This window comes from Ascidiella aspersa, chromosome 5 (assembly GCF_963924565.1).
Source record: "Ascidiella aspersa chromosome 5, kaAscAspe10.2, whole genome shotgun sequence".
Classification (NCBI taxonomy): Eukaryota; Metazoa; Chordata; class Ascidiacea; order Phlebobranchia; family Ascidiidae; genus Ascidiella; species Ascidiella aspersa.
In genome coordinates this window covers 15,256,322-15,280,580 of record NC_139451.1, presented here as the reverse complement: position 1 = coordinate 15,280,580, position 24,259 = coordinate 15,256,322, and the positions used below count along the sequence as shown (strand labels likewise).

At 35.6% G+C, this 24,259-nt stretch overlaps 1 protein-coding gene and 3 non-coding genes across 4 annotated transcripts; all 4 read right to left on the bottom strand.

Annotated features, from left to right (window-relative positions):
* Positions 1 to 2,021: 2,021 nt before the first annotated feature.
* Positions 2,022 to 2,096, bottom strand: Trnaq-uug (transfer RNA glutamine (anticodon UUG)). Its single transcript has one exon. It is a non-coding gene; the product is annotated as a tRNA-Gln (tRNA).
* Positions 2,097 to 4,877: 2,781 nt separating this feature from the next.
* Trnaq-uug (transfer RNA glutamine (anticodon UUG)) lies at positions 4,878 to 4,952 on the bottom strand. The gene has a single exon. It is a non-coding gene; the product is annotated as a tRNA-Gln (tRNA).
* Positions 4,953 to 6,734: 1,782 nt separating this feature from the next.
* LOC146145071 (uncharacterized) lies at positions 6,735 to 24,084 on the bottom strand. Its single transcript, XM_083390476.1, has 13 exons — positions 23,982 to 24,084; positions 23,520 to 23,697; positions 21,088 to 22,443; positions 20,538 to 20,603; positions 19,993 to 20,077; positions 19,128 to 19,273; positions 18,906 to 18,962; positions 17,847 to 18,088; positions 16,506 to 16,661; positions 12,209 to 12,364; positions 11,506 to 11,661; positions 9,329 to 9,484; positions 6,735 to 6,881 (listed from the first exon to the last, which is right to left on the bottom strand). The coding sequence occupies exons 1-13, from the start codon at positions 24,036 to 24,038 to the stop codon at positions 6,735 to 6,737; spliced, it is 2,958 nt and encodes a 985-aa protein (XP_083246602.1). The 5' UTR covers positions 24,039 to 24,084.
* Positions 7,734 to 7,808, bottom strand: Trnaq-uug (transfer RNA glutamine (anticodon UUG)). Its single transcript has one exon. It is a non-coding gene; the product is annotated as a tRNA-Gln (tRNA).
* Positions 24,085 to 24,259: the final 175 nt, after the last annotated feature.

Here is a 24,259-nt window from a genome sequence, read left to right as displayed (position 1 = left end):
TCGCACGCGCCCACTGTTACTAAGACAGCCCCTTCGCACAATGAACGTTGCACGAGTGGGACAATAAAGCGCAGCAGGCGGCTTGTCGCTTCGTCACTTCACGAGCTGGACAAAGCAAGCGAATATGAACGAATTCTGTATGGAAGTTTTTCTGCTGCTAGATGGCAGTCGTTAGCTACAAAGAGCTAAAACTCAATATTTCAGGTTTTTGCCCCCCAGTCAAAGGCACCTAGGGGTGCAGCCTCATAAACCTCGACATTGCACCTTCATACCACTCTACGCCATGTCTGAAAATTTGAAAGTTCTACGATGTATACTTTTTCTATAAAGCTCCGGACAAATATCGGTCTGAAACATTTTCGGGCAAAAACAAGATATGTCCCGAAAATAAATTTTCGGCCCATATAATTAATTAGGTCAGTAGGTGAGTTAAAGACCCAGCCAGTCACATCTCTTCACCACAAATTATTTTTCCATAATAATAACAACAGTTTTGAAATTAATTGCCTTTCAATAGTGCAAAACCACTTTTTCATACTGTTGGTCTTTTGTTACCTCTCTAAGCAGTTATTAATAGAAGTATATAATTAAGAAAACCAATTAAACAAACGTTTAAAAAACGCGAATTTAGCCGAAACCGTTTTTACTGCAAAATAAAGATTTATTTCATAAACACGAAAAACAACAACAAAAATGTATTTTATGTGTTTTGTGTTTTTTTATCTAAAATTTCGCAAAACGTTTTCACATTTCTTATTTGTTACAATTTTTAATTATAGGCGAAAATACACATGAAACCAAAATATAATAAGATAGCTCTCATGCAGCTTATGTTGAAACATCTTCCAGCCCCTTACTTATTTTTTATATATTGTTTTGCCGCTAGTGTGCGCTGTTTGCTGCGTTGAAGTTGGATAAAAATGTTTAAGTTCAAAACGGTTTAAACTTGACTTTTGATGAAACATTTATATGTTGTTGTGCTTTATTGATTTTTGTTACTTACTTCCCAAGTCCAAGTTTAATCAGTTTCTATCTGATCCCTTATTGCCTTCTTCATCTGTGATGGCACAATGACCGACCCACAACTTCTCAATGTCTGGGAGGACGCGAGAAAGTTCAAGAGCTCCTTCGTCGCCAATGTGGTTAACATTCAGATCTAGCAAATTGATCTGAAACAACAAATTTGAAATGTGAGACACAAATACAATACATCCAATAGTGATAATGTTTAAAGTAATTTAATGTCGCATTTCATCACTCACATAAATAAATGGCACCATATAAAATGTTGTGCAAATTGTGTTGTTGAATATGACATCATAGACCACCATTTTGACGTTCTGTAGCGTGAATCACGGGGACAACAAAGTGTTAAGAGCCCATGTTATGGGGGCACATGTCATGACACTGGTTTATGTCTTCTCATCTGGACGAGTTTAGGTATTATCCCGTCTATTGCGTATCTCGTTTTATTATGTCGTTGGTCTTTGATAATATGGGATTATGGATAATTCCGCTTTAAATTTTATTACTTTATAGATCTTATTGTGTGTTTCCACTGTAACTTCCATTAGCAGTGGTTGAATTAGTCAAAAATCAGTTTCGGAATCCTTTGTTCCTATGAATATACCAACTCTAAATATTCGCACGAAACACTAAATCACTTTACAAGAGATTAAGGCATGGTGAGGACGCAGGGTTATTTCAGATTATTGGGGTGCACAGCTATAGTAACAAGTTTTTTTTTAACAAATACAAAATGGTACTAATAGGAATAAATTAGTTTTTGATAGAGTTTAAACTTAACAGCATTAGACTTTTTAAGATGTTACCCTTGGGCTTTGACATTCGTTGTAGTCGTCCCTTATAAAAATACACTTCATGTTTGTTTTTATTGAGATATATTTATAATTTGATAAATTTTGCTAATTGATTAATTATTAGTATACCGAAAGCCATTGCAGACTCTACACCGAATCTGTCGATCAATGATGCAAGCAGGGCAGACTAGAAAAACAACTAGCCTGCAGTGAGGTTCGAACTCACGACCTCCGGTCAAGCCGGGACTGTCGCTCTACCAACTGAGCTATGCAGGCTCAGAAGGGAACGAGTCGAGAAACAACCATACGCCAATGCTTGCTCAATGTGTTAGTACAAGCAACTTCAATTGAAGGGGATTCACAGTACCATATCATATGCAATGAAACATGCCTTCAATTGAAGTTCCCTTCAATTGAAGTTGCTTGTACTAACACATTGAGCAAGCATTGGCGTATGGTTGTTTGTATTACGTATGAAAAATGATTTTTATGCGACACAAAACATAAAGCAGCCATTATTCGCATTGCGTGATATTTTTAGACGTTTTATTTCAAATAAACACATAATAATGCAATAGAAGAGGAAGCAATTAGATGTTTCACAGTCACGAGGAAAATTGCAATAATTGTTACGCAATTCGATTCAATCGATATACAGATCACACAATTTCGTTTAGTTGTAGTCGGTTGGGATGGCGCTTATTAACTAAATAAACTATGATGTGGCGCCGGAAATACGTATTTGGGCCGACTTTCACTAATTGGAATGGTGTTGCCATTACAACACTGGCTGTATCTCTAAAAGGTATTATTTGTGTATTCGACATTTATACCAGACACAATGCTTGAAATTCGAGCAATTCGAACAATTGTTGCTACGACTTAAGCTTTATTTTGTTAGTGATTGCCGATTGATATATGTCACAGGTTTCCGTTACGTAAAAAAAGTGAGACGTACTGAAGGTTGTGTGTTAGTCGTTCAGTTAAGCCAGTGGTCGGAAAACTGTGGGCCGCGGCCCAAATGTGAGCCGCAAAGCCAAAGTGAGCCGCGAGTTACTTTTGAATAGCTTAGTATTATCATGTAGTTGTTAGTGGGACAATAAAGCGCAGCAGGCGGCTTGTCGCTTCGTCACTTCACGAGCTGGACAAAGCAAGCGAATATGAACGAATTCTGTATGGAAGTTTTTCTGCTGCTAGATGGCAGTCGTTAGCTACAAAGAGCTAAAACGCAATATTTCAGGTTTTTGCCCCCCAGTCAAAGGCACCTAGGGGTGCAGCCTCATAAACCTCGACATTGCACCTTCATACCACTCTACGCCATGTCTGAAAATTTGAAAGTTCTACGATGTATACTTTTTCTATAAAGCTCCGGACAAATATCGGTCTGAAACATTTTCGGGCAAAAACAAGATATGTCCCGAAAATAAATTTTCGGCCCATATAATTAATTAGGTCAGTAGGTGAGTTAAAGACCCAGCCAGTCACATCTCTTCACCACAAATTATTTTTCCATAATAATAACAACAGTTTTGAAATTAATTGCCTTTCAATAGTGCAAAACCACTTTTTCATACTGTTGGTCTTTTGTTACCTCTCTAAGCAGTTATTAATAGAAGTATATAATTAAGAAAACCAATTAAACAAACGTTTAAAAAACGCGAATTTAGCCGAAACCGTTTTTACTGCAAAATAAAGATTTATTTCATAAACACGAAAAACAACAACAAAAATGTATTTTATGTGTTTTGTGTTTTTTTATCTAAAATTTCGCAAAACGTTTTCACATTTCTTATTTGTTACAATTTTTAATTATAGGCGAAAATACACATGAAACCAAAATATAATAAGATAGCTCTCATGCAGCTTATGTTGAAACATCTTCCAGCCCCTTACTTATTTTTTATATATTGTTTTGCCGCTAGTGTGCGCTGTTTGCTGCGTTGAAGTTGGATAAAAATGTTTAAGTTCAAAACGGTTTAAACTTGACTTTTGATGAAACATTTATATGTTGTTGTGCTTTATTGATTTTTGTTACTTACTTCCCAAGTCCAAGTTTAATCAGTTTCTATCTGATCCCTTATTGCCTTCTTCATCTGTGATGGCACAATGACCGACCCACAACTTCTCAATGTCTGGGAGGACGCGAGAAAGTTCAAGAGCTCCTTCGTCGCCAATGTGGTTAACATTCAGATCTAGCAAATTGATCTGAAACAACAAATTTGAAATGTGAGACACAAATACAATACATCCAATAGTGATAATGTTTAAAGTAATTTAATGTCGCATTTCATCACTCACATAAATAAATGGCACCATATAAAATGTTGTGCAAATTGTGTTGTTGAATATGACATCATAGACCACCATTTTGACGTTCTGTAGCGTGAATCACGGGGACAACAAAGTGTTAAGAGCCCATGTTATGGGGGCACATGTCATGACACTGGTTTATGTCTTCTCATCTGGACGAGTTTAGGTATTATCCCGTCTATTGCGTATCTCGTTTTATTATGTCGTTGGTCTTTGATAATATGGGATTATGGATAATTCCGCTTTAAATTTTATTACTTTATAGATCTTATTGTGTGTTTCCACTGTAACTTCCATTAGCAGTGGTTGAATTAGTCAAAAATCAGTTTCGGAATCCTTTGTTCCTATGAATATACCAACTCTAAATATTCGCACGAAACACTAAATCACTTTACAAGAGATTAAGGCATGGTGAGGACGCAGGGTTATTTCAGATTATTGGGGTGCACAGCTATAGTAACAAGTTTTTTTTTAACAAATACAAAATGGTACTAATAGGAATAAATTAGTTTTTGATAGAGTTTAAACTTAACAGCATTAGACTTTTTAAGATGTTACCCTTGGGCTTTGACATTCGTTGTAGTCGTCCCTTATAAAAATACACTTCATGTTTGTTTTTATTGAGATATATTTATAATTTGATAAATTTTGCTAATTGATTAATTATTAGTATACCGAAAGCCATTGCAGACTCTACACCGAATCTGTCGATCAATGATGCAAGCAGGGCAGACTAGAAAAACAACTAGCCTGCAGTGAGGTTCGAACTCACGACCTCCGGTCAAGCCGGGACTGTCGCTCTACCAACTGAGCTATGCAGGCTCAGAAGGGAACGAGTCGAGAAACAACCATACGCCAATGCTTGCTCAATGTGTTAGTACAAGCAACTTCAATTGAAGGGGATTCACAGTACCATATCATATGCAATGAAACATGCCTTCAATTGAAGTTCCCTTCAATTGAAGTTGCTTGTACTAACACATTGAGCAAGCATTGGCGTATGGTTGTTTGTATTACGTATGAAAAATGATTTTTATGCGACACAAAACATAAAGCAGCCATTATTCGCATTGCGTGATATTTTTAGACGTTTTATTTCAAATAAACACATAATAATGCAATAGAAGAGGAAGCAATTAGATGTTTCACAGTCACGAGGAAAATTGCAATAATTGTTACGCAATTCGATTCAATCGATATACAGATCACACAATTTCGTTTAGTTGTAGTCGGTTGGGATGGCGCTTATTAACTAAATAAACTATGATGTGGCGCCGGAAATACGTATTTGGGCCGACTTTCACTAATTGGAATGGTGTTGCCATTACAACACTGGCTGTATCTCTAAAAGGTATTATTTGTGTATTCGACATTTATACCAGACACAATGCTTGAAATTCGAGCAATTCGAACAATTGTTGCTACGACTTAAGCTTTATTTTGTTAGTGATTGCCGATTGATATATGTCACAGGTTTCCGTTACGTAAAAAAAGTGAGACGTACTGAAGGTTGTGTGTTAGTCGTTCAGTTAAGCCAGTGGTCGGAAAACTGTGGGCCGCGGCCCAAATGTGAGCCGCAAAGCCAAAGTGAGCCGCGAGTTACTTTTGAATAGCTTAGTATTATCATGTAGTTGTTAGTGGGACAATAAAGCGCAGCAGGCGGCTTGTCGCTTCGTCACTTCACGAGCTGGACAAAGCAAGCGAATATGAACGAATTCTGTATGGAAGTTTTTCTGCTGCTAGATGGCAGTCGTTAGCTACAAAGAGCTAAAACGCAATATTTCAGGTTTTTGCCCCCCAGTCAAAGGCACCTAGGGGTGCAGCCTCATAAACCTCGACATTGCACCTTCATACCACTCTACGCCATGTCTGAAAATTTGAAAGTTCTACGATGTATACTTTTTCTATAAAGCTCCGGACAAATATCGGTCTGAAACATTTTCGGGCAAAAACAAGATATGTCCCGAAAATAAATTTTCGGCCCATATAATTAATTAGGTCAGTAGGTGAGTTAAAGACCCAGCCAGTCACATCTCTTCACCACAAATTATTTTTCCATAATAATAACAACAGTTTTGAAATTAATTGCCTTTCAATAGTGCAAAACCACTTTTTCATACTGTTGGTCTTTTGTTACCTCTCTAAGCAGTTATTAATAGAAGTATATAATTAAGAAAACCAATTAAACAAACGTTTAAAAAACGCGAATTTAGCCGAAACCGTTTTTACTGCAAAATAAAGATTTATTTCATAAACACGAAAAACAACAACAAAAATGTATTTTATGTGTTTTGTGTTTTTTTATCTAAAATTTCGCAAAACGTTTTCACATTTCTTATTTGTTACAATTTTTAATTATAGGCGAAAATACACATGAAACCAAAATATAATAAGATAGCTCTCATGCAGCTTATGTTGAAACATCTTCCAGCCCCTTACTTATTTTTTATATATTGTTTTGCCGCTAGTGTGCGCTGTTTGCTGCGTTGAAGTTGGATAAAAATGTTTAAGTTCAAAACGGTTTAAACTTGACTTTTGATGAAACATTTATATGTTGTTGTGCTTTATTGATTTTTGTTACTTACTTCCCAAGTCCAAGTTTAATCAGTTTCTATCTGATCCCTTATTGCCTTCTTCATCTGTGATGGCACAATGACCGACCCACAACTTCTCAATGTCTGGGAGGACGCGAGAAAGTTCAAGAGCTCCTTCGTCGCCAATGTGGTTAACATTCAGATCTAGCAAATTGATCTGAAACAACAAATTTGAAATGTGAGACACAAATACAATACATCCAATAGTGATAATGTTTAAAGTAATTTAATGTCGCATTTCATCACTCACATAAATAAATGGCACCATATAAAATGTTGTGCAAATTGTGTTGTTGAATATGACATCATAGACCACCATTTTGACGTTCTGTAGCGTGAATCACGGGGACAACAAAGTGTTAAGAGCCCATGTTATGGGGGCACATGTCATGACACTGGTTTATGTCTTCTCATCTGGACGAGTTTAGGTATTATCCCGTCTATTGCGTATCTCGTTTTATTATGTCGTTGGTCTTTGATAATATGGGATTATGGATAATTCCGCTTTAAATTTTATTACTTTATAGATCTTATTGTGTGTTTCCACTGTAACTTCCATTAGCAGTGGTTGAATTAGTCAAAAATCAGTTTCGGAATCCTTTGTTCCTATGAATATACCAACTCTAAATATTCGCACGAAACACTAAATCACTTTACAAGAGATTAAGGCATGGTGAGGACGCAGGGTTATTTCAGATTATTGGGGTGCACAGCTATAGTAACAAGTTTTTTTTTAACAAATACAAAATGGTACTAATAGGAATAAATTAGTTTTTGATAGAGTTTAAACTTAACAGCATTAGACTTTTTAAGATGTTACCCTTGGGCTTTGACATTCGTTGTAGTCGTCCCTTATAAAAATACACTTCATGTTTGTTTTTATTGAGATATATTTATAATTTGATAAATTTTGCTAATTGATTAATTATTAGTATACCGAAAGCCATTGCAGACTCTACACCGAATCTGTCGATCAATGATGCAAGCAGGGCAGACTAGAAAAACAACTAGCCTGCAGTGAGGTTCGAACTCACGACCTCCGGTCAAGCCGGGACTGTCGCTCTACCAACTGAGCTATGCAGGCTCAGAAGGGAACGAGTCGAGAAACAACCATACGCCAATGCTTGCTCAATGTGTTAGTACAAGCAACTTCAATTGAAGGGGATTCACAGTACCATATCATATGCAATGAAACATGCCTTCAATTGAAGTTCCCTTCAATTGAAGTTGCTTGTACTAACACATTGAGCAAGCATTGGCGTATGGTTGTTTGTATTACGTATGAAAAATGATTTTTATGCGACACAAAACATAAAGCAGCCATTATTCGCATTGCGTGATATTTTTAGACGTTTTATTTCAAATAAACACATAATAATGCAATAGAAGAGGAAGCAATTAGATGTTTCACAGTCACGAGGAAAATTGCAATAATTGTTACGCAATTCGATTCAATCGATATACAGATCACACAATTTCGTTTAGTTGTAGTCGGTTGGGATGGCGCTTATTAACTAAATAAACTATGATGTGGCGCCGGAAATACGTATTTGGGCCGACTTTCACTAATTGGAATGGTGTTGCCATTACAACACTGGCTGTATCTCTAAAAGGTATTATTTGTGTATTCGACATTTATACCAGACACAATGCTTGAAATTCGAGCAATTCGAACAATTGTTGCTACGACTTAAGCTTTATTTTGTTAGTGATTGCCGATTGATATATGTCACAGGTTTCCGTTACGTAAAAAAAGTGAGACGTACTGAAGGTTGTGTGTTAGTCGTTCAGTTAAGCCAGTGGTCGGAAAACTGTGGGCCGCGGCCCAAATGTGAGCCGCAAAGCCAAAGTGAGCCGCGAGTTACTTTTGAATAGCTTAGTATTATCATGTAGTTGTTGGCCGCGTGATAGCCGTACATTGTATGTAGTTTGAACAGTTGGTGTCCACGGCATAAAAAAATTAAATTGGCTCAGCTTGTATAGGCCTACGTGCCAATGTGACCCTGAGAGTACCTGTCAAGCTATATTTTTTGCCAACTTTACCTTTATGTAAACCAAATTTTTTTCGCGCTTCGCGCGTATATATTCTTCGTTTTATGGCATGTCAGTGTTTTTGCCATCAAGGCGCCGTCTAATATTTCACCTTAAAGTCAAATCCTGAATCCGCCACTGTTTTCGTAGTGGTTTAACGTAGTGTTCACTTTACACACTATTTTTACACTATTTAGCACCAGCCAGGACATTACGATATGCTTAACTACTCCTATTTAGTAACATGGTAAATTGCCTTTTTAAAATCATATATTGCTATTAGTGCTCAAATTTTGCGGGCAGCGCAGCCTAAGATTTTTAAAATAATTTGCAAAACAAGTTCGTTAGCCTATTTGTTTCGTAACATCGTAGTATGACGTCATATTGCGTGTATTTGAGATCCTTTTTATAACCTGGCCGCCACAATATGTTAAGTTTCTCATGCGGCCCGCTATGAAACGTAATTGCCCAACCCTGTTCTAATTAAGAATTGCCTGTCAAAATATAAAACTTGCTTGTATAGCTACTATAACTTTTAATGCTTATCGATAATTCGACTTAAAAACAAACTACTTTGCAATCTTTATTCTTGATGGCTTCGGTGAGTGGACTGATGTCTGTGATGTTACAATCCTTCAACTTTAACACCTCCAACTTGTGAACAATCTCCGACAAACATTGTACTCCGACGTTTTGGATTCGGTTGCGGCTGAGGTAAAGCTCCTTCAACTAATTTATAGAAACATAACGTCGCGTGTTTAAAGATTTCTCAACATTGTTTCGTTAATATAAATTGTTATTTAAAAACGAAAGAGCGAATGTTTAAACAATGGCACGCTCGATTTGATTTTATCGAAAAGATTAAAACAAAACAAAATATCAAATAATTTTGGACGAATATATATCTTAAAGTAAAGTATCAAATACACAGCAAAAAGTTTTAATGTTTGATTTAAAGACATCAGGAAAGGTATATTTTAAATTATTACCCGCATAGTGAAGATGATATGCAAAGCAATGTTTTAAATCTTTGGGTGAATTACGAAATGTTTTTATGAAATATTTACCCGGCTAACAAAGTACTTTAAATAATGTTTAAATCCACTATTGGGTGACGGTGTACTTAGGGTTGTTAAAAAAACACTGTTTTAGAGAATTTTAGTAAAAACCCCCTGGAATTGTTAGGTTGTGCTGAACAACCCACAAACCAAATCCGAACATATTTGGTTCAGTATTAACCGTGCTACGTCGATTGGAAAATTCATATCTGGTTACATGTTTTTATTACCAATGTCTTCACAAGGTGGTGAGGAAGCTTAAGGTTGTCAACAATGTTGCCGAACGTGAGGTTAAAATAATGGAAGACTACAAGAATATACTAACGCAAGACCCAGAGCAACGAAATCTAATTCCCAATGGTGTAGAAACCGCACGGAGTTTGCTACCAGATTTAAGTAATCCACACTGATGTTTTTCTGTCTTTTTACCAAGATTGCCCATCAACTAAAACAGTGGTTTCTACATTATTGTGACGCACATTCCGCCAACTAATGAAAAGACATTTTTTAGCTTTAGTATTCACACAATTGTACCAATTACTTACGTAAAGTTCATAATAGCATGCTACAAAAGTCATTTTTAGTATAAAACAACTTAACAGATGTTCTTGAAATGTGTCATTTACCAGGGTGGTCCAAACCCAGGCCCGGTGGCCCGCGACATAAATTTTTGTGGCCCGCGAAGCACTCTTGAAAATTATTGTAATACGTAAATTTGAGGGTTTAATCAAAGAAATATAACTGACCAACGATCATCGGAAGCCTAGTTACATTATTAAATAAGTTAACCGGTTTACTATCGCCCATCAAGTTTTAATCCAGGGGTGGCAAGAACGCCTAATAATTTGTGTTAGACCGGTTTGAAAGTCGCAATACGTCCTAAATGGAACTTTCCAAAATGGCTGTTTTGCGAACTTGTAGGTTACATTTGCGTTTGGTTTTACGTCTTTTTAATGGACCAGTAAACATAACATAAAAAGTACGACCCTATATAAATTAGTATTTTTGCCACTTTGAGATAAATGAACGATGACATATATAGCGCTTCGGGAAAGTATTGTTTTACAGGATTTCACTGTGATTAAAGGTTAACGCCCTGGACCTTTCCATCGTGCAATTCTAGCCAAATATATCTAGTTAAAAACATTCTACGCTTATGCAGTATTCTGTTTTGTCAAATTACGCAATTTTTTCGCGCTTCGCGCGCACCATTTTCCCAACAGTCTCATTATCACCTTACTTTTTGACGATGCTTTTGTCGTCATCTTTAAACATTTTATGCCCCGACCTTACGAAAATCGTTGATCGCTCCTAGCACGCATGTCGCATATATAGCCTACTTTATGTGGCCCCCCAAGTATATCAAAGTTTAATAAACCCTTTGTCAGGGGAAGGATTTTTCTTTCCAATTTTTAACCTAAATCTGATTTTTCAAAATGGTGTAGCACGGTAATACTGAACCACACCTGTTCAGATTTGTTTTTTTTTATGGGTTTAACCATTCCAGGGGGTCTCCACTAATAATTGACAGAAAAGTGTTTTTTCACACAACCCTAATATGTACCCGAGCGAGCCTAAAAATACACTTTCTATTTTATTTCGAAAAAATGATTTTAAATCTACCAAGGAAAATTATTTTTCAAATTTCATGTACTTGCGCTTATCGTAATTCAATTGTAAAAACAACCCTACGTTGCAAGCTTTGTTCTTCATGGCGTCAGTGAGTGGACTGATGTCTGTGATGTCACAACCCTCCAACCCCAACACTTCCAACTTGCAAACAATGTCCGATAAACATTTTACTCCGACGTTTTGGATTTGGTTGCGGCTGATGTAAAGCACTTTCAACTAATTCATAGAAACATACCGTCGCGTGTTTAAAGATTTCTCAACATTGTTTCGTTAATATAAATTGTTAATTATGTTGTTGTAAAACAAAAAGCGATTGTTTAAACAATGACGCGGTGTTTGTCGCAAGTTCGCTCACACCCTACTTTCGATTTGATTTTATCGAGAAATTTAAAACGAAACAAAGAATTAAGTAACTATGGACGAAATTATAAGGATAAATCTCAAAAACACAGCTAAAAGTTTAAATGTTTGATTGAGGGTGACGTCATAGAAGGTATAGTTTAAACTATTACCCTCATGATGAAGGTGGCGTAGCAAAAAAAAATATTACTTTTTTTATTTTTATGAAATAAGCTATAAATTTACCATGTTAACAAAGTAATTTAAAGTAATGTTTAACCACTAATTAATATGCGTAGCCGAGCGAGTAAGTAAAAACATTTTCTATTTTTATCAAAAAAATTATTTTTAGTTTCACGAACTTGCTTGTTTAGCTACTGTACCTCGGACTGTTTTTCAAAAACCAACTTTAAAAAACGCCTACTTTGCAATCTTCTTTCTTGATGATGTCGATGAGTGGACTGAAGTCTGTGATTACACATTTGTTCAACCCCAACATCTCCAACTTGTGAACAATCTCCGACAAACGATTTAATCCGGAGTTTCGGATTCGGTTGTCGCTGAGGTAAAGCACCTTCAACTAATTCATAAAAACGTAATGTCGTGAAATGCTTTGTTGAAATGCTACTTCGTACAAAAAAAAGCGATTATTTAAACAATGACGCGGTGTTTGTCGCAAATTTGCTCACACCCTAAGACTTAAGGTGACGTCGGGGAAGGTACAAATCAAATTTGCTACTCGCATAATGAAGGTGATATTGCAAAAAAAATGTATTAAGACTTCGAATGAATTAAGAAATGTTTTCATGGAATAAGCTATTTATCCGGTAAACAGAATAGTTTGCAGTAAAACTCATTAAAGCCATTTTCTGGTAGTAAAGATCGTGTGAAACTAATAAAAACGAAAACATATTGTTATGAACTCTATTTAGGAAGTTATAAAGTCATAAAATATTGTATTTTCTTTTTGTTGTTATAAAATGTGACTTTTGATTTTACTTAAAAATTCAAACATTTGGTGGTAGTAACTTCGTAGATGTACAAGCAGCTCTTGTAAACTTTCATATTTGATAATTTGTAGATGAGAAGACAGTAAGAGGGGTTCTCATGCCGAATTTTACAAAGCATTAAAAGCGACATTTTCATTGTTTCTCTGTAACACTTACTGTTTGATTTCATATTCCATTGTGACATTGTTTTGCAACACATGTTGTCTTTGAATATTATAAACACTTGCCATAGGTCACTGAGGTCAACCCATGTATATTCAGTTAGATCCTCTGATCTAAGAATACTTTTTTAGCTTTCAGCTTAATAGTTTTCATTTATATATTCGCAGTAAAGGCGTGTAATTTTTCCCCGTTGCCGATGAATCTGAAAAGTACATCCACAGTGTACTTTAGCAAACTTGTGATATTTCTAGTAAAGCAAGAGAGATTATTGTAAAGTGAGCATGTCAAAAGTAAAAAGACCCAATGCTTGAAGGTCCGATTAATTATAAAATACTCCAGGAGTTTACAACCACCCCAAACGATGGACTGTAGCCTACTGCCCACTGTGCTCATGTAGGGCCTAGATTCAATCACGAGAGGCGACTTTTTCTTGTACAGCATGTTGCTAAGTGTCGAAAATACAAACAGTTATCAATGCTGGCAAAAAACAAGATTTTGCCACAAAAATTGTCCAAGCTTTTGCATCAAATGACACACTCTTGGTAAAACTAAATCGTCCAGAGATTCTTTAATTTTTCGAGACTAGGGACAAAGCATGCCATCCGAAACTCTATGTCGCCAAACTAAATGATAAGAATCTCGCAGAAGTCTTGATGGATATGCCGTTGTTATTGTGATAGATTAAAACGAATTAAGGGGTTTTTGGTCATAGGCGTTGTGCTTGATGTTTCCCAATAGTTAAAAGATAATTCATGAACTGGATGATGTCATAAAGAAGTTTCGGATCAGAAGAAAACACGTCAATTTGTTAATATCCGATGCTGCAGCCTATACGTGGAGTTCAGGCAAACTTTTGAAAGAACTATATCCGAACTCACTGCATGTTAACTAACTGTCTTGCGCATTTAATGCATAACTTTGCCTTTAAAAGCTTGTATAATGCAGTTATAATTTGTGATGTCAAGAATAGAAGCAAATCCGCTGAAGTTTACTTGTTGGGTAAGTTGGCGGGATGCTGCTACTATGCTAAGAAACTTCCAGAAGTCCGAAAAATTGTTAAACATGGAATGGTAAAGGAGTGAATGTGAAAAAGGTCCAAAATGCAGTGAATGATCAATAGCCTGACCAGTCAGTTGACAGAAGTCATGCAATGGTATAGTGCAGGGGTTCCCAACCTTTTTACAATCTCGTACCACTTGGACGCTGTGTAGTGCCACGCGTACCACTTCTTTTAGAACAGTGGTTCTTAACCCTTTTTTTACCGCGCCCCCTTTGGTAATTGTCCTGTGCCCTGTGCCCCCTTAGATATCTCAATCCGACAGCATGGAAATAGAAAACTTAACTCTTCGTGCCGCGTAGCGCGAAAAAAATTGCGTTTTTTGGTTTGTATTGGCTAAATTTAGTTTGGGAGACACAAAAAAGTTGCTCGGGCTTGATTTATTGGTTTATATCGAGCTGATTTTGACAGGCATTTTGTGAAAAAAAAAGACGCAGTACTCGTTTTTTAAAAAGTTTGATGGCACACAATGCGAAGGCTATTTACTGCAAATGATTAAGAATTGGCGCAAAAATGTCTGAGTTCTCCCCAATTAGTAAAGCGCAAAAAATATTTCGTAGTTTGCGCGAAGTGCAAAATGTTTTCGTAGTTTTGTTGCTAAAATTGACAAAACGCAGTTTGTGGAGAGGGTGATGGCATGGTCCACAACCTGATCTTCCTCAACCATATCATACTGTTAAGACTAAGCACAATCCGATTTGACCGTAATAAATAGCAAATATTGTCCCCAAATTCGAGAACATATATTAAAACATAAGTAGCCTCAAACAGACTTGGACAAATAGATTTATTTTAGCTTTTTAAAATTAGATTAGAATTAAAATTAGAGCATTTTAGTTTTTCTAAATTAGATTAGAATTAGAATTAGATTGTTTTGAGTTTTTTCAAATTAGATTAGAATTAGAATTACCGAATTCCTAAAAAAACAAATTTGAACTAGAATCACATACAACCAATTTAATTTAATCGCAAAGTATTCTTATAAGAATGTAAATGGTAAATATGTGCGTGCTAATTTTTAAGCCTTTTTATGCTTTTTAGACTGTAAAAATTTCATACAACTCGTTCCAACTAAAGAGTTTTAATTGAAATTCTGTGTTTGAACTGAGTGACTAAAAATGCCGTTGGACAAAGTAGCAGTTATGGAAAAATCCGAATTAAATTAGAACTAGAATTAGCCGCATTTTGCTCTAATTCAATGAATTAGAAAACTAGAATTATCTAGTTATCCAAGTCTGGCCTCAAAGTTCGCAAATCGCAAAACTATGATTCATTTTTCTTCAATTACCGTACTTCTCTGAACATGTGTACTTTTGATGTTATGCATAAGACAGCACACAAGCAGATTTAATAAATAACGCAACATGGAACAGATAAAATCATTTTAAAAAGTTAACAATTGGAGTAGAGCTTGCGCCCAACTAAGAAGTGCTTGGCGCCCCCGGTTAAGAACCACTGACGTGAACGACTATTTTGATCGAATCATACTTTTACCTATTTTTAGCTTACAACTAGCATTGTTCAATGCGATTTGTAAATTAAGCTATAAAACAGTAAATGATATCTATCAAGAGCACCTATTTGACATAATTAAACCCCTCTGTCCTACAGAGTTGAACGGCTTTTTAAAGCAACTGTGCTCCTTATTGGCAATTCACATGGCATGTATTTTGAAGCTCGTAATGGTAGGAAACAACAGGGATAGTTACGTAACAATGAATAGGCTTCGGGATTTTTTTTGTTGTAAAAAAAGCAGAAAAGCAAAATATAAAAATTGTGAATTCTGTTTTTTGTGAAAAAACTTGGAAACTACTTGGAAACCCCTCGTATAGTGGCTAAAAAACCCAATTCTTAAAATGGAAAGTCGCATAAACACAGTACAAGAGGCCTTTAATGTTTTATTAGCTCCCTTAATTTAGGAAGTGATCCTGTGCAATTCAGAAATACATTACAAAACGCGATGATGAAAAAGGATGTTGATGCAATTGTGAAGCTGAGTAGACCAGATATTTCTCCGACACTACATGCGAAATTGTTAAAAAGCCAGCCTACTACAGCATCTGTTGAGGGATCATTTTCTCTTTTAAAACCTGCTTCGTCTCACTATATTTTTATATAGTGATTTTCATGTTAAATAGGTGTTTTGTTCGTTGTTTTAGTATGTTCTTGTTCAAAATATTAGTAAAAAATTGCACGGGAGTTCGTCATTTAGGAGATTAGCATAGATTTGATGCTCAAAAAAAATAAATAAGTTATACATTTTAAAAAATAAGGTCATATTTGTCGATTTTTTAGGTCATAAAAACTCGCCCTAATAATCCTAATAGGTGAATGTGTACCCGAGAGAGTCGGAAAACTAACCTTATACTTTTATTTCAAAATTTTTTTTAAATATATAAGAGCAACATTTTTCAACTTTCACAAACTTGCTTGTTTTGCTACTGTACTACCTCAGATTGCTTTTTGAAAACCAACTTTAAAAACAAGCCTACTTTACAATCTTTGTTCTTAGTGGCATCGGTGAGAGGACTGATGTCTGTAATGCCACATTTGTTCAACCCCAGCATCTCCAACTTTTGAACAATCTCCGACAAACATTTTACTCCGGTGTTTTGGATTCGGTTGTAGCTGAGGTGAAGCGCCTTCAACTAATTCATAGAAACTTAAATGAATAATTTAAACAGTGGAATCTATATAAATAAGGTATTTTATTGAGATAACACGCTAATAATAATCAGTGTTGCCTTTAAGTTGTGCAATTGCGCAGCCACACCAGACAATTTGCGCAATATATTTTGCCCTGTGGGCACTTTTTGAGCATTTCGTATAAACCATTTTTCATTGCATTTTGTAGCTAATTTCAAATCAACGAAATATCCGCTTTGTCGATGGTGACGTAATATATGTCTCTGTTGTATATTACTTTACCTAGTCGGTTTTCAGGAGCAGAACGACCATATTAAAGTTATACATTTTACCAAAGTAAACTAGATAAACGTTGAAAATTAAGGCGGCTTACATAAATCATAAATGTAATTTCTCTTGAGTAGGCTAAAGCGAGTTAAAGTTGTTTTTCCCGCTTGATGCCATTTAGGGATTTCAATGCCGTTATAAAAAAAAAAAAAAAATGCCGTTATATTGGACGACAAAGTATCGCTAGCCGACACGAAATGACGATATTAATAATTTCAAAAAAGTAAAATATTTCAAATTGAAACTTTTTAACCTTTTACGGTTGAATCGTTCAACTGGGTCTCTAATATAAGCATACATCCCATTATTAGTGGGATCGGCACCGATACAAGCCTTATATGAGACCAGTACCGATACTAAGACTAGGCCGATCCGATATTATAGGACATCCTTAGTGCCAATCTTTAACCTCTTTGCAAATAAACTGTATTATTCGCGAATTATTTTACGTAATTTCTGTGCAGATACAGCTGTGGGGGTGGTCAATGGTCCCTTCTTGATAAAGGCCAATGAGCGAGTGGTTCACAAATCTTATGGTGTGCTAAAGAAGTCACGTATTCTAACTTTCTAAATTAGACGTTTTGTCAATTTAACCCAAACAATCGGACATTTTTTGCGCGACCACTTTGTTGCCATATCCGTGACTGTATTTAAACTCGATTACCGTTTAAAATTTCAGAGTTAATCCAGAAAAAAAAGGTTTTGAGAATATTTGTTTCATGACATTAATCTTTGTGACGTCATCTGTAAAATTTACATGACTTGTCCCATACAAAACCATTGATATGCCCATGCTAACTTAGCAAATAAATATTCTTGTTCACTCTTAGAGACAGCATGCTGATAATAACATGAATTACCTTTGGAGTCATTTTCCAGATTCCTTCACAAATTTGTTCGAAACCTTGACTCGTAAGATTGCAGCTCATCAGACCCAACAACTCGATTGGTTTGTCGACATGCTGGAGCATACGTCCCAAGGCGTGAGCTGCACTTGTTCCGATGAGTTTGCCGCTAAAATTGGCCTCCACAGGGAAGTGCTTTGCGAACGATTTCAGCACTTTTTCATTGCATTCTTGCAAATCAATAATCATTCCAATCTCTAAATACAACTCTATATTTATCAAATATTACGAAAAGTAATAGGCATTGTGAAACCATAAGTGTTAATCGTTGCAACAATGTTTTTTACAGAAGTAGTTCCTAACCTTTTTAGACGAACTGAATAAATAAACATATGTTCACTGAACGTAAAATATCGATGTTAGAAACAATGTTAAACGACTTAAAATCTTGTATCATCCTACAATTACCGTGGATCATCCAGGCGCATGATTGTCGAAAAATCATGTTATACACTGGAATTGTAACGACTGTAGTACTGCAGTACCGCACTCGAACAATTCTCCAACTGACAAGCTTTCGTTTAGACGCGGGACAAGTTATATGTTTTATACTTATTTGCAGTTTGTATGAGTCGACATCACAAAGCATTTTAAATGAAGGTTGTATTGTTTTAAGCATTTGGTAGATAAGCAATATTGAATACAACTGGATTAGTTTTTATGGATTTAATTCGCACTTTCTCTTCTACTAAAAGGGTTTCTCGTATCTGAGTTAAACAAGAATTGTTTAAAATCAGTGACTAATAAAACACGTGAGTAGATCATCCGGGAGAAAAACTCGTTTTAAACGAAGCCATAGGTTGTCCATCGATTGATGTACATTTTATATTTTACCGCCATGTAAACTTGTTTTTAAAAAAATCATATACATCGTCTAAATTTGTTTCTTTAATCGCGTTTACGGCTAAAGCTTGCAGCACCTGATATGCTCACGTGTTTTTCTACTAAATGAATATAATAGAAATCCCGTATAGTGAAAATATAGCATAAAATAAAATAAATGTTGTAAATTACTTGTGGGATTTCTTTTGAATTGCTTTAAAAGGTGTTTGTAGAACATCTCAGCCTTGCCTGAAAATATATTAGGTAAAACATATTTTACAAACATGTAAGTTTTTTTAATTCTTTTAACTCACACATAAAACTAAACTAGATATTGTAGCATTTAATTGTTTCCAAGTGAAGGATAATCTGAAGAAGCATTGCCGGTGTTAAGTTCATTAAATGGTTGCTCACTTTTGTTTGTTGGTTTCTGCTGATTGTCCGTTCTGCTTTGGTCGACAAAGAGTTGGTTTGGTTGATTGACAGGTGGTGCAGCTGCTTGTTGCTTGGCCACCTGTATATACAAACAGCTGGTAGGTAAACAATGCAACAGAATATCCCTTCATAAATGCTTAGCAAGTTGGAGCATGTGCGCAGAGTTTAAAGTTTGTTTCGGGGTTGGAAAAAGGTGTTACGTACAGCGCCGGAGTGTAAATAATGTTCTCACATAGGTGAAATTTAGTGATTAACTTGGGTGAACACATTTGAGTACGAATGGGTTATTTTCGTCAATTGTAAAAATGTAAAAATGTACCTGTTACGACTTTCTTGTATCTTATTTAGTTCTCAAGTCGGGTTATAGATTGAATTAATAATAAGAAAATATCTTGATACACAACATTTAACCCAGTATACAAATTTATTAAGAATCACGCACCTAAGTTAATTAATACGACTTAAAACAACGTTAATTACAGTCTAAACGATAAACAAAGCATCGAACGGCGACACCCGACCAAAATTAACTGAACTACATATAGAAATTTCATAAATATATGCACAGAATCAAACGGCCTTGAATTTATCTTCTTAGTAATCTTACAAGCAAATAACGGTCTCTTAAGAGCGTCGGTAAATAACGGTCACTTCAAGCGTCAGTAGTTTAAAACGGCAACCCGCATACAGATATAGATGGTGAACAATGCACCAGAACAACGCTTCATATAAATGCGCAGGGAACTTAAGCATGGGCGCATTGAAGTTTTAGTGACTTAGTTAAATATATTTCGCGAAATCCAAGTCCTGTTTTATTGGAATGCATTTTCATTAAATAGATAGCTCTACTTGTAGTGTGGATGGTGCCCCATCAAATGGTTCCGGAGTTGTCAAGTGCGTCGATGCATTAGTTGATGGTTCTGCCGTTCCTGGTTCAAATATTTTTGTAATTATTAAAAACTCCAAACTTTTCACATATGACCACTTTAAACATCGATATTTTTTAAACAGCTTCCCAGGATGCATCAAAATATGCTTGAGCTGTGTACCACTACCAAAGAGTGCATCACAAACTTTCACCAAATTGAATATTTAAGTATTAAGATTCGATTTTTAAATTTAAACAAGGTTTTGCATACTTTTGAATTTATTTACTGTTTCCCTTTAAGCTGTTTAGAGTGACATAAGGTATTTTTTATTCCCGTTCAATGTTGACTTTTGTCAGAGTTAAGCAAGAAATGTGCTATTTGTACAAGCAAATTGTGTAGTGGTTCACATTTATCGACTATCATTATTTTTTTACAAAGTAATTTCAGAAAAATAATGAAACAATTTTGGTTTAAATTTCCAACCAAACGTCCTGAAACAAAAAAAAATTAACAAGAGTACCCTTGAATTGCTTTGGTGTTCGCCGGAATATCACACGAAAGCTATTGAAAAACTTCGTAGGTAAACCTGGAAACATATGGTAGTATCCTTAATATTGAACACCAGGCTACATAGCAAGGATAAATGATACAGAGGTATTGGCAAAACTGTTTCAAAACTAGAAACGTTTAAAGCATTTCAAGATGCATTTATTCTAGAATAGTCGATTTCGATTCTAGTATCCCGAATTCAATTAGGAAGGAATATTTATTATTATTAAAATACACACACTTTGATTACACATTACACCACTGCATAAAAATAAATCTTGCGAATCACATTCATTTAGATCATGAAGAATGATGATATAGTTATTAAAATGTTCTCTGCTGTAAACAGCAAAATTCTGGTTTGAATTCTTGGGATACAAAATTTATTAGTAGTGAGTGACCAGTCACAATTTTATCGATAACGAAACATTTCAAATTAGACAATTTGTTTGTACACTTTGCTGATGTCACTAAACCCAAACACAATCGAAGAAATCACGATTAGAGGCGGTGGTACATACCTCTTTTTTTCACTTTGGTTTCATTTGTTTCTACATCACTGGAGGAGTCATCGGATTCTGGCACATCGAAGTTACCTCCGAGTAGAAGTCCACATTGGAATCTTCTTACCATCGCCCAGTAAGGATCAGCAACCAATTCATTGACAATCTGACTAAACTCGTTTAAACTTATGTTCTGGCTAATATGGAGAGCTGCAAAGAATTCTTGCCATAATTGATGTGAAAAATAAAACTTTTTGTCCCCGTCAAAAAGTTTCTGATTAAAGTGAGAATACCCAGGTACTGCTATTATCATATCCTGGACTATGACATCACTTAAACCTTCCCTAGCCATTTGTGGGAAAGTTATAACGACAGTCAAATTCTTTGTAGCGGTGTAAGCGATTTTGGTGAGTTTGGCTTTGATTAAGTTTGTGTCATGACCCTTGGCATGTTCTGAGCGTCTCAGGTTTTCAAGCAAAACTGTAAAAATTTGAGTGATGTTACAAAGTTCGGTGAGATTGTCTGTGCTCAAAGCAGCCAAAAGGATCAATTGAAGCATGATTGGGGTAAGACAGAGGTCTAGTAACACAGGTGCTAGTTTGGTAAAGCTTTCCCATATTCTCTGGGCTTCATTTTTAGCAAATGCAAAGAATAGCGTTTTCATGTTGTCTCGTGTAAACTCATGTATCAAAACAACTTTCTTGGGGCGAAGCAATTTAGGGAGGGTAACGATACAATGTGGTCTGGAAGTCAAAACTATAGAAATGCCAGGAAAGAATTTTCCGGTGCATAAATTTGCGACCACCTCTTCGACTAACATGGGACTATTGTATGATGCATTTCTAGGCTTTACATTATCAAGTGACCAAGTTGCTTGATCGTAACCATCAAATATGATCCCAAATTTCTCTGAGAACTTCATCATTGCTGCAAATATGGCATTTCGTTTTCTTTCGCCTAACCAAGGGTATACATGATCAACCACAACCTGTTTTAGGGTGACTTTTTCTGAGCCATAGTGCATGTTCATGCACAACAGAAGAATCCAAGTTATGCAGGAGGTGTTTGACAGTCGTCTGGCAACAGTTGATTTCCCAGAGCCAGGAGCCCCAACTAACGATGTGTAGCTATGAGGTATTACACTATGATGCCACTGCTCAAAGCTGATGTTTTGTGAATCATAATCAACATACCTTTCTTCTGTAGAAGGCGAATAGTTTTTAGTATTAACGGCCCCACCTTGATAAAAGTTTTCCTCTTTCCTTATAACTGGATGAACACAGGGAAAGTTTTCCTGCTCGTAGTTTAGGCCAAGGGAAACAACTTCTTGCTGTGGTCTCTTGAGATCATCTTTTATAGTTTCCAGCGAAATATCTAAAACAAAGTTTATTTGCAAAATAGTTTAAACAACTAAAATGATAGATTCAATAAATTCTGCTTGCCTTTGGGACAAATTAAGCCTGTTAATTTAAGTTGTTTTTTCGAACTTTAGCCCTAATCAGACACCTACTTCATTGGTTAAAACAATTATTACCACCTAGCTTTGTTAATTGCCTTTAACATAAACTTATATTATTGGATTCAATGAGAACAACGTATCTTTTGGTGAAGTGCTACACGAAGAAATTAGTTAACTCTGAGAGGTAACACACAATACGTGTTTAGTCAGCTCAGCAATATCTTTGTTTTTCATTTAAAGCATGTGGAATCGTGCATTTTAACATTTATTAAAGTCGTATAGCGCGATGTCTGACGCCCATAATTGCCACACCCAATATTTTCCCCATAACAATAAAGCGCAACAATCGTCACAGCTTGCTGGAATTCACGCAGTTGACCTCTTTCTTCTATTTCGCCGAATCAATTAAAGTGACTTTTTTAAGTAACTGTTAATTGATATAATTTTTCCATTTTGAATAACAAAACAATAAATGTTTATTTAAATTACTTCACTGGGGCCTTCCTAAATTGCTGCAGTAATACAAGAGTATGCCAAGTACTATAGCACAAAAGTTTAGGGAAAACCTTGTTATTTCAATAAAATAACTGTCTAGCAAATAAAGAACTTTCGGTTGGCATTTTGTGACATCATATTTACGTGAACATTTCGAGTAGGTTGTTCAAAACCAAGTGCGGCCTCTAAAAGCTGTACATCTATAAAAACATGTTTTTAGGCTTGCACGATTTGAGCTTATTTATGGTCTTTTGTTAGATTGTTCATTTTAGCTATTGGCTTGCTTTAAATAGTGGAGTCTACGTCAGGTTTACAACCCCATTTGCTATTTTTACAACTGTGAAAATTATTACAATTCTTTAACAGAAAAGCAAAAAAATTAAGTGTTCTGAGGAAATAATCACACAAATAGAAGATATCACAAAATATTATAGAAAACAAAACAAGAATTACTAAAGCGTAAATCAAGTAAAATATTTAAATTTTATTCTCCAACCTTCTTCAGTGATGTTGTCATCTGCTTGGACGTTGCCTTGTGGTAGGTGAATGTCAACACCGCTGAGAATCAAGTTTTCAGCTCGTATGTTGTGCACATGATGATGTATATGAGTCTCTTGAGTGATTTGTTGATTAACTTCAGCACCAAGGTAAATGTTGTTAATGTCCCTAGGGTCCTGTAAATTCACAAACAAATGTACCGTATCTTTAAGTTGATTTTTAATTAGATAACCATTACTACTTACCGCCACACCCATGACGCCCAATCAGTGCTCTTTCAGTAATATTTTAGATGTTATTTAGGCCATTTCAGTCTTATCCTGATTAGTATTCCGACTAGTACATTCATTAATGGTATTTACATATTTGTTTATACTATTTGGCTGGCCTTAATGCTATGGTGGTATCCATAATTCCGGTTTATACCTTTACTTCTTAATCTGCGAAATGTGAAACTCACCAAGTCAGTGTTCTGAACATTTGGAGGTCCATTGCCTTCTTCTTGGTTTTCGGTCATTCTCGTTTTTACATGCAAACCTAAATGAAAACTTACTATTTATAACCCTAAATAGACCAAAACAATAGTTTACTCCAGTTCTCAAACAGTTATCAAATAAAAGGACAACCAGAAATATTGTAGAATATTATATATGGTGTTATATGTAGTGATCTCAGTAGGTTTTTACTATAAAATCAAATACAAATAGATTATTTGGTACAGACCTTGTGTCAACAATC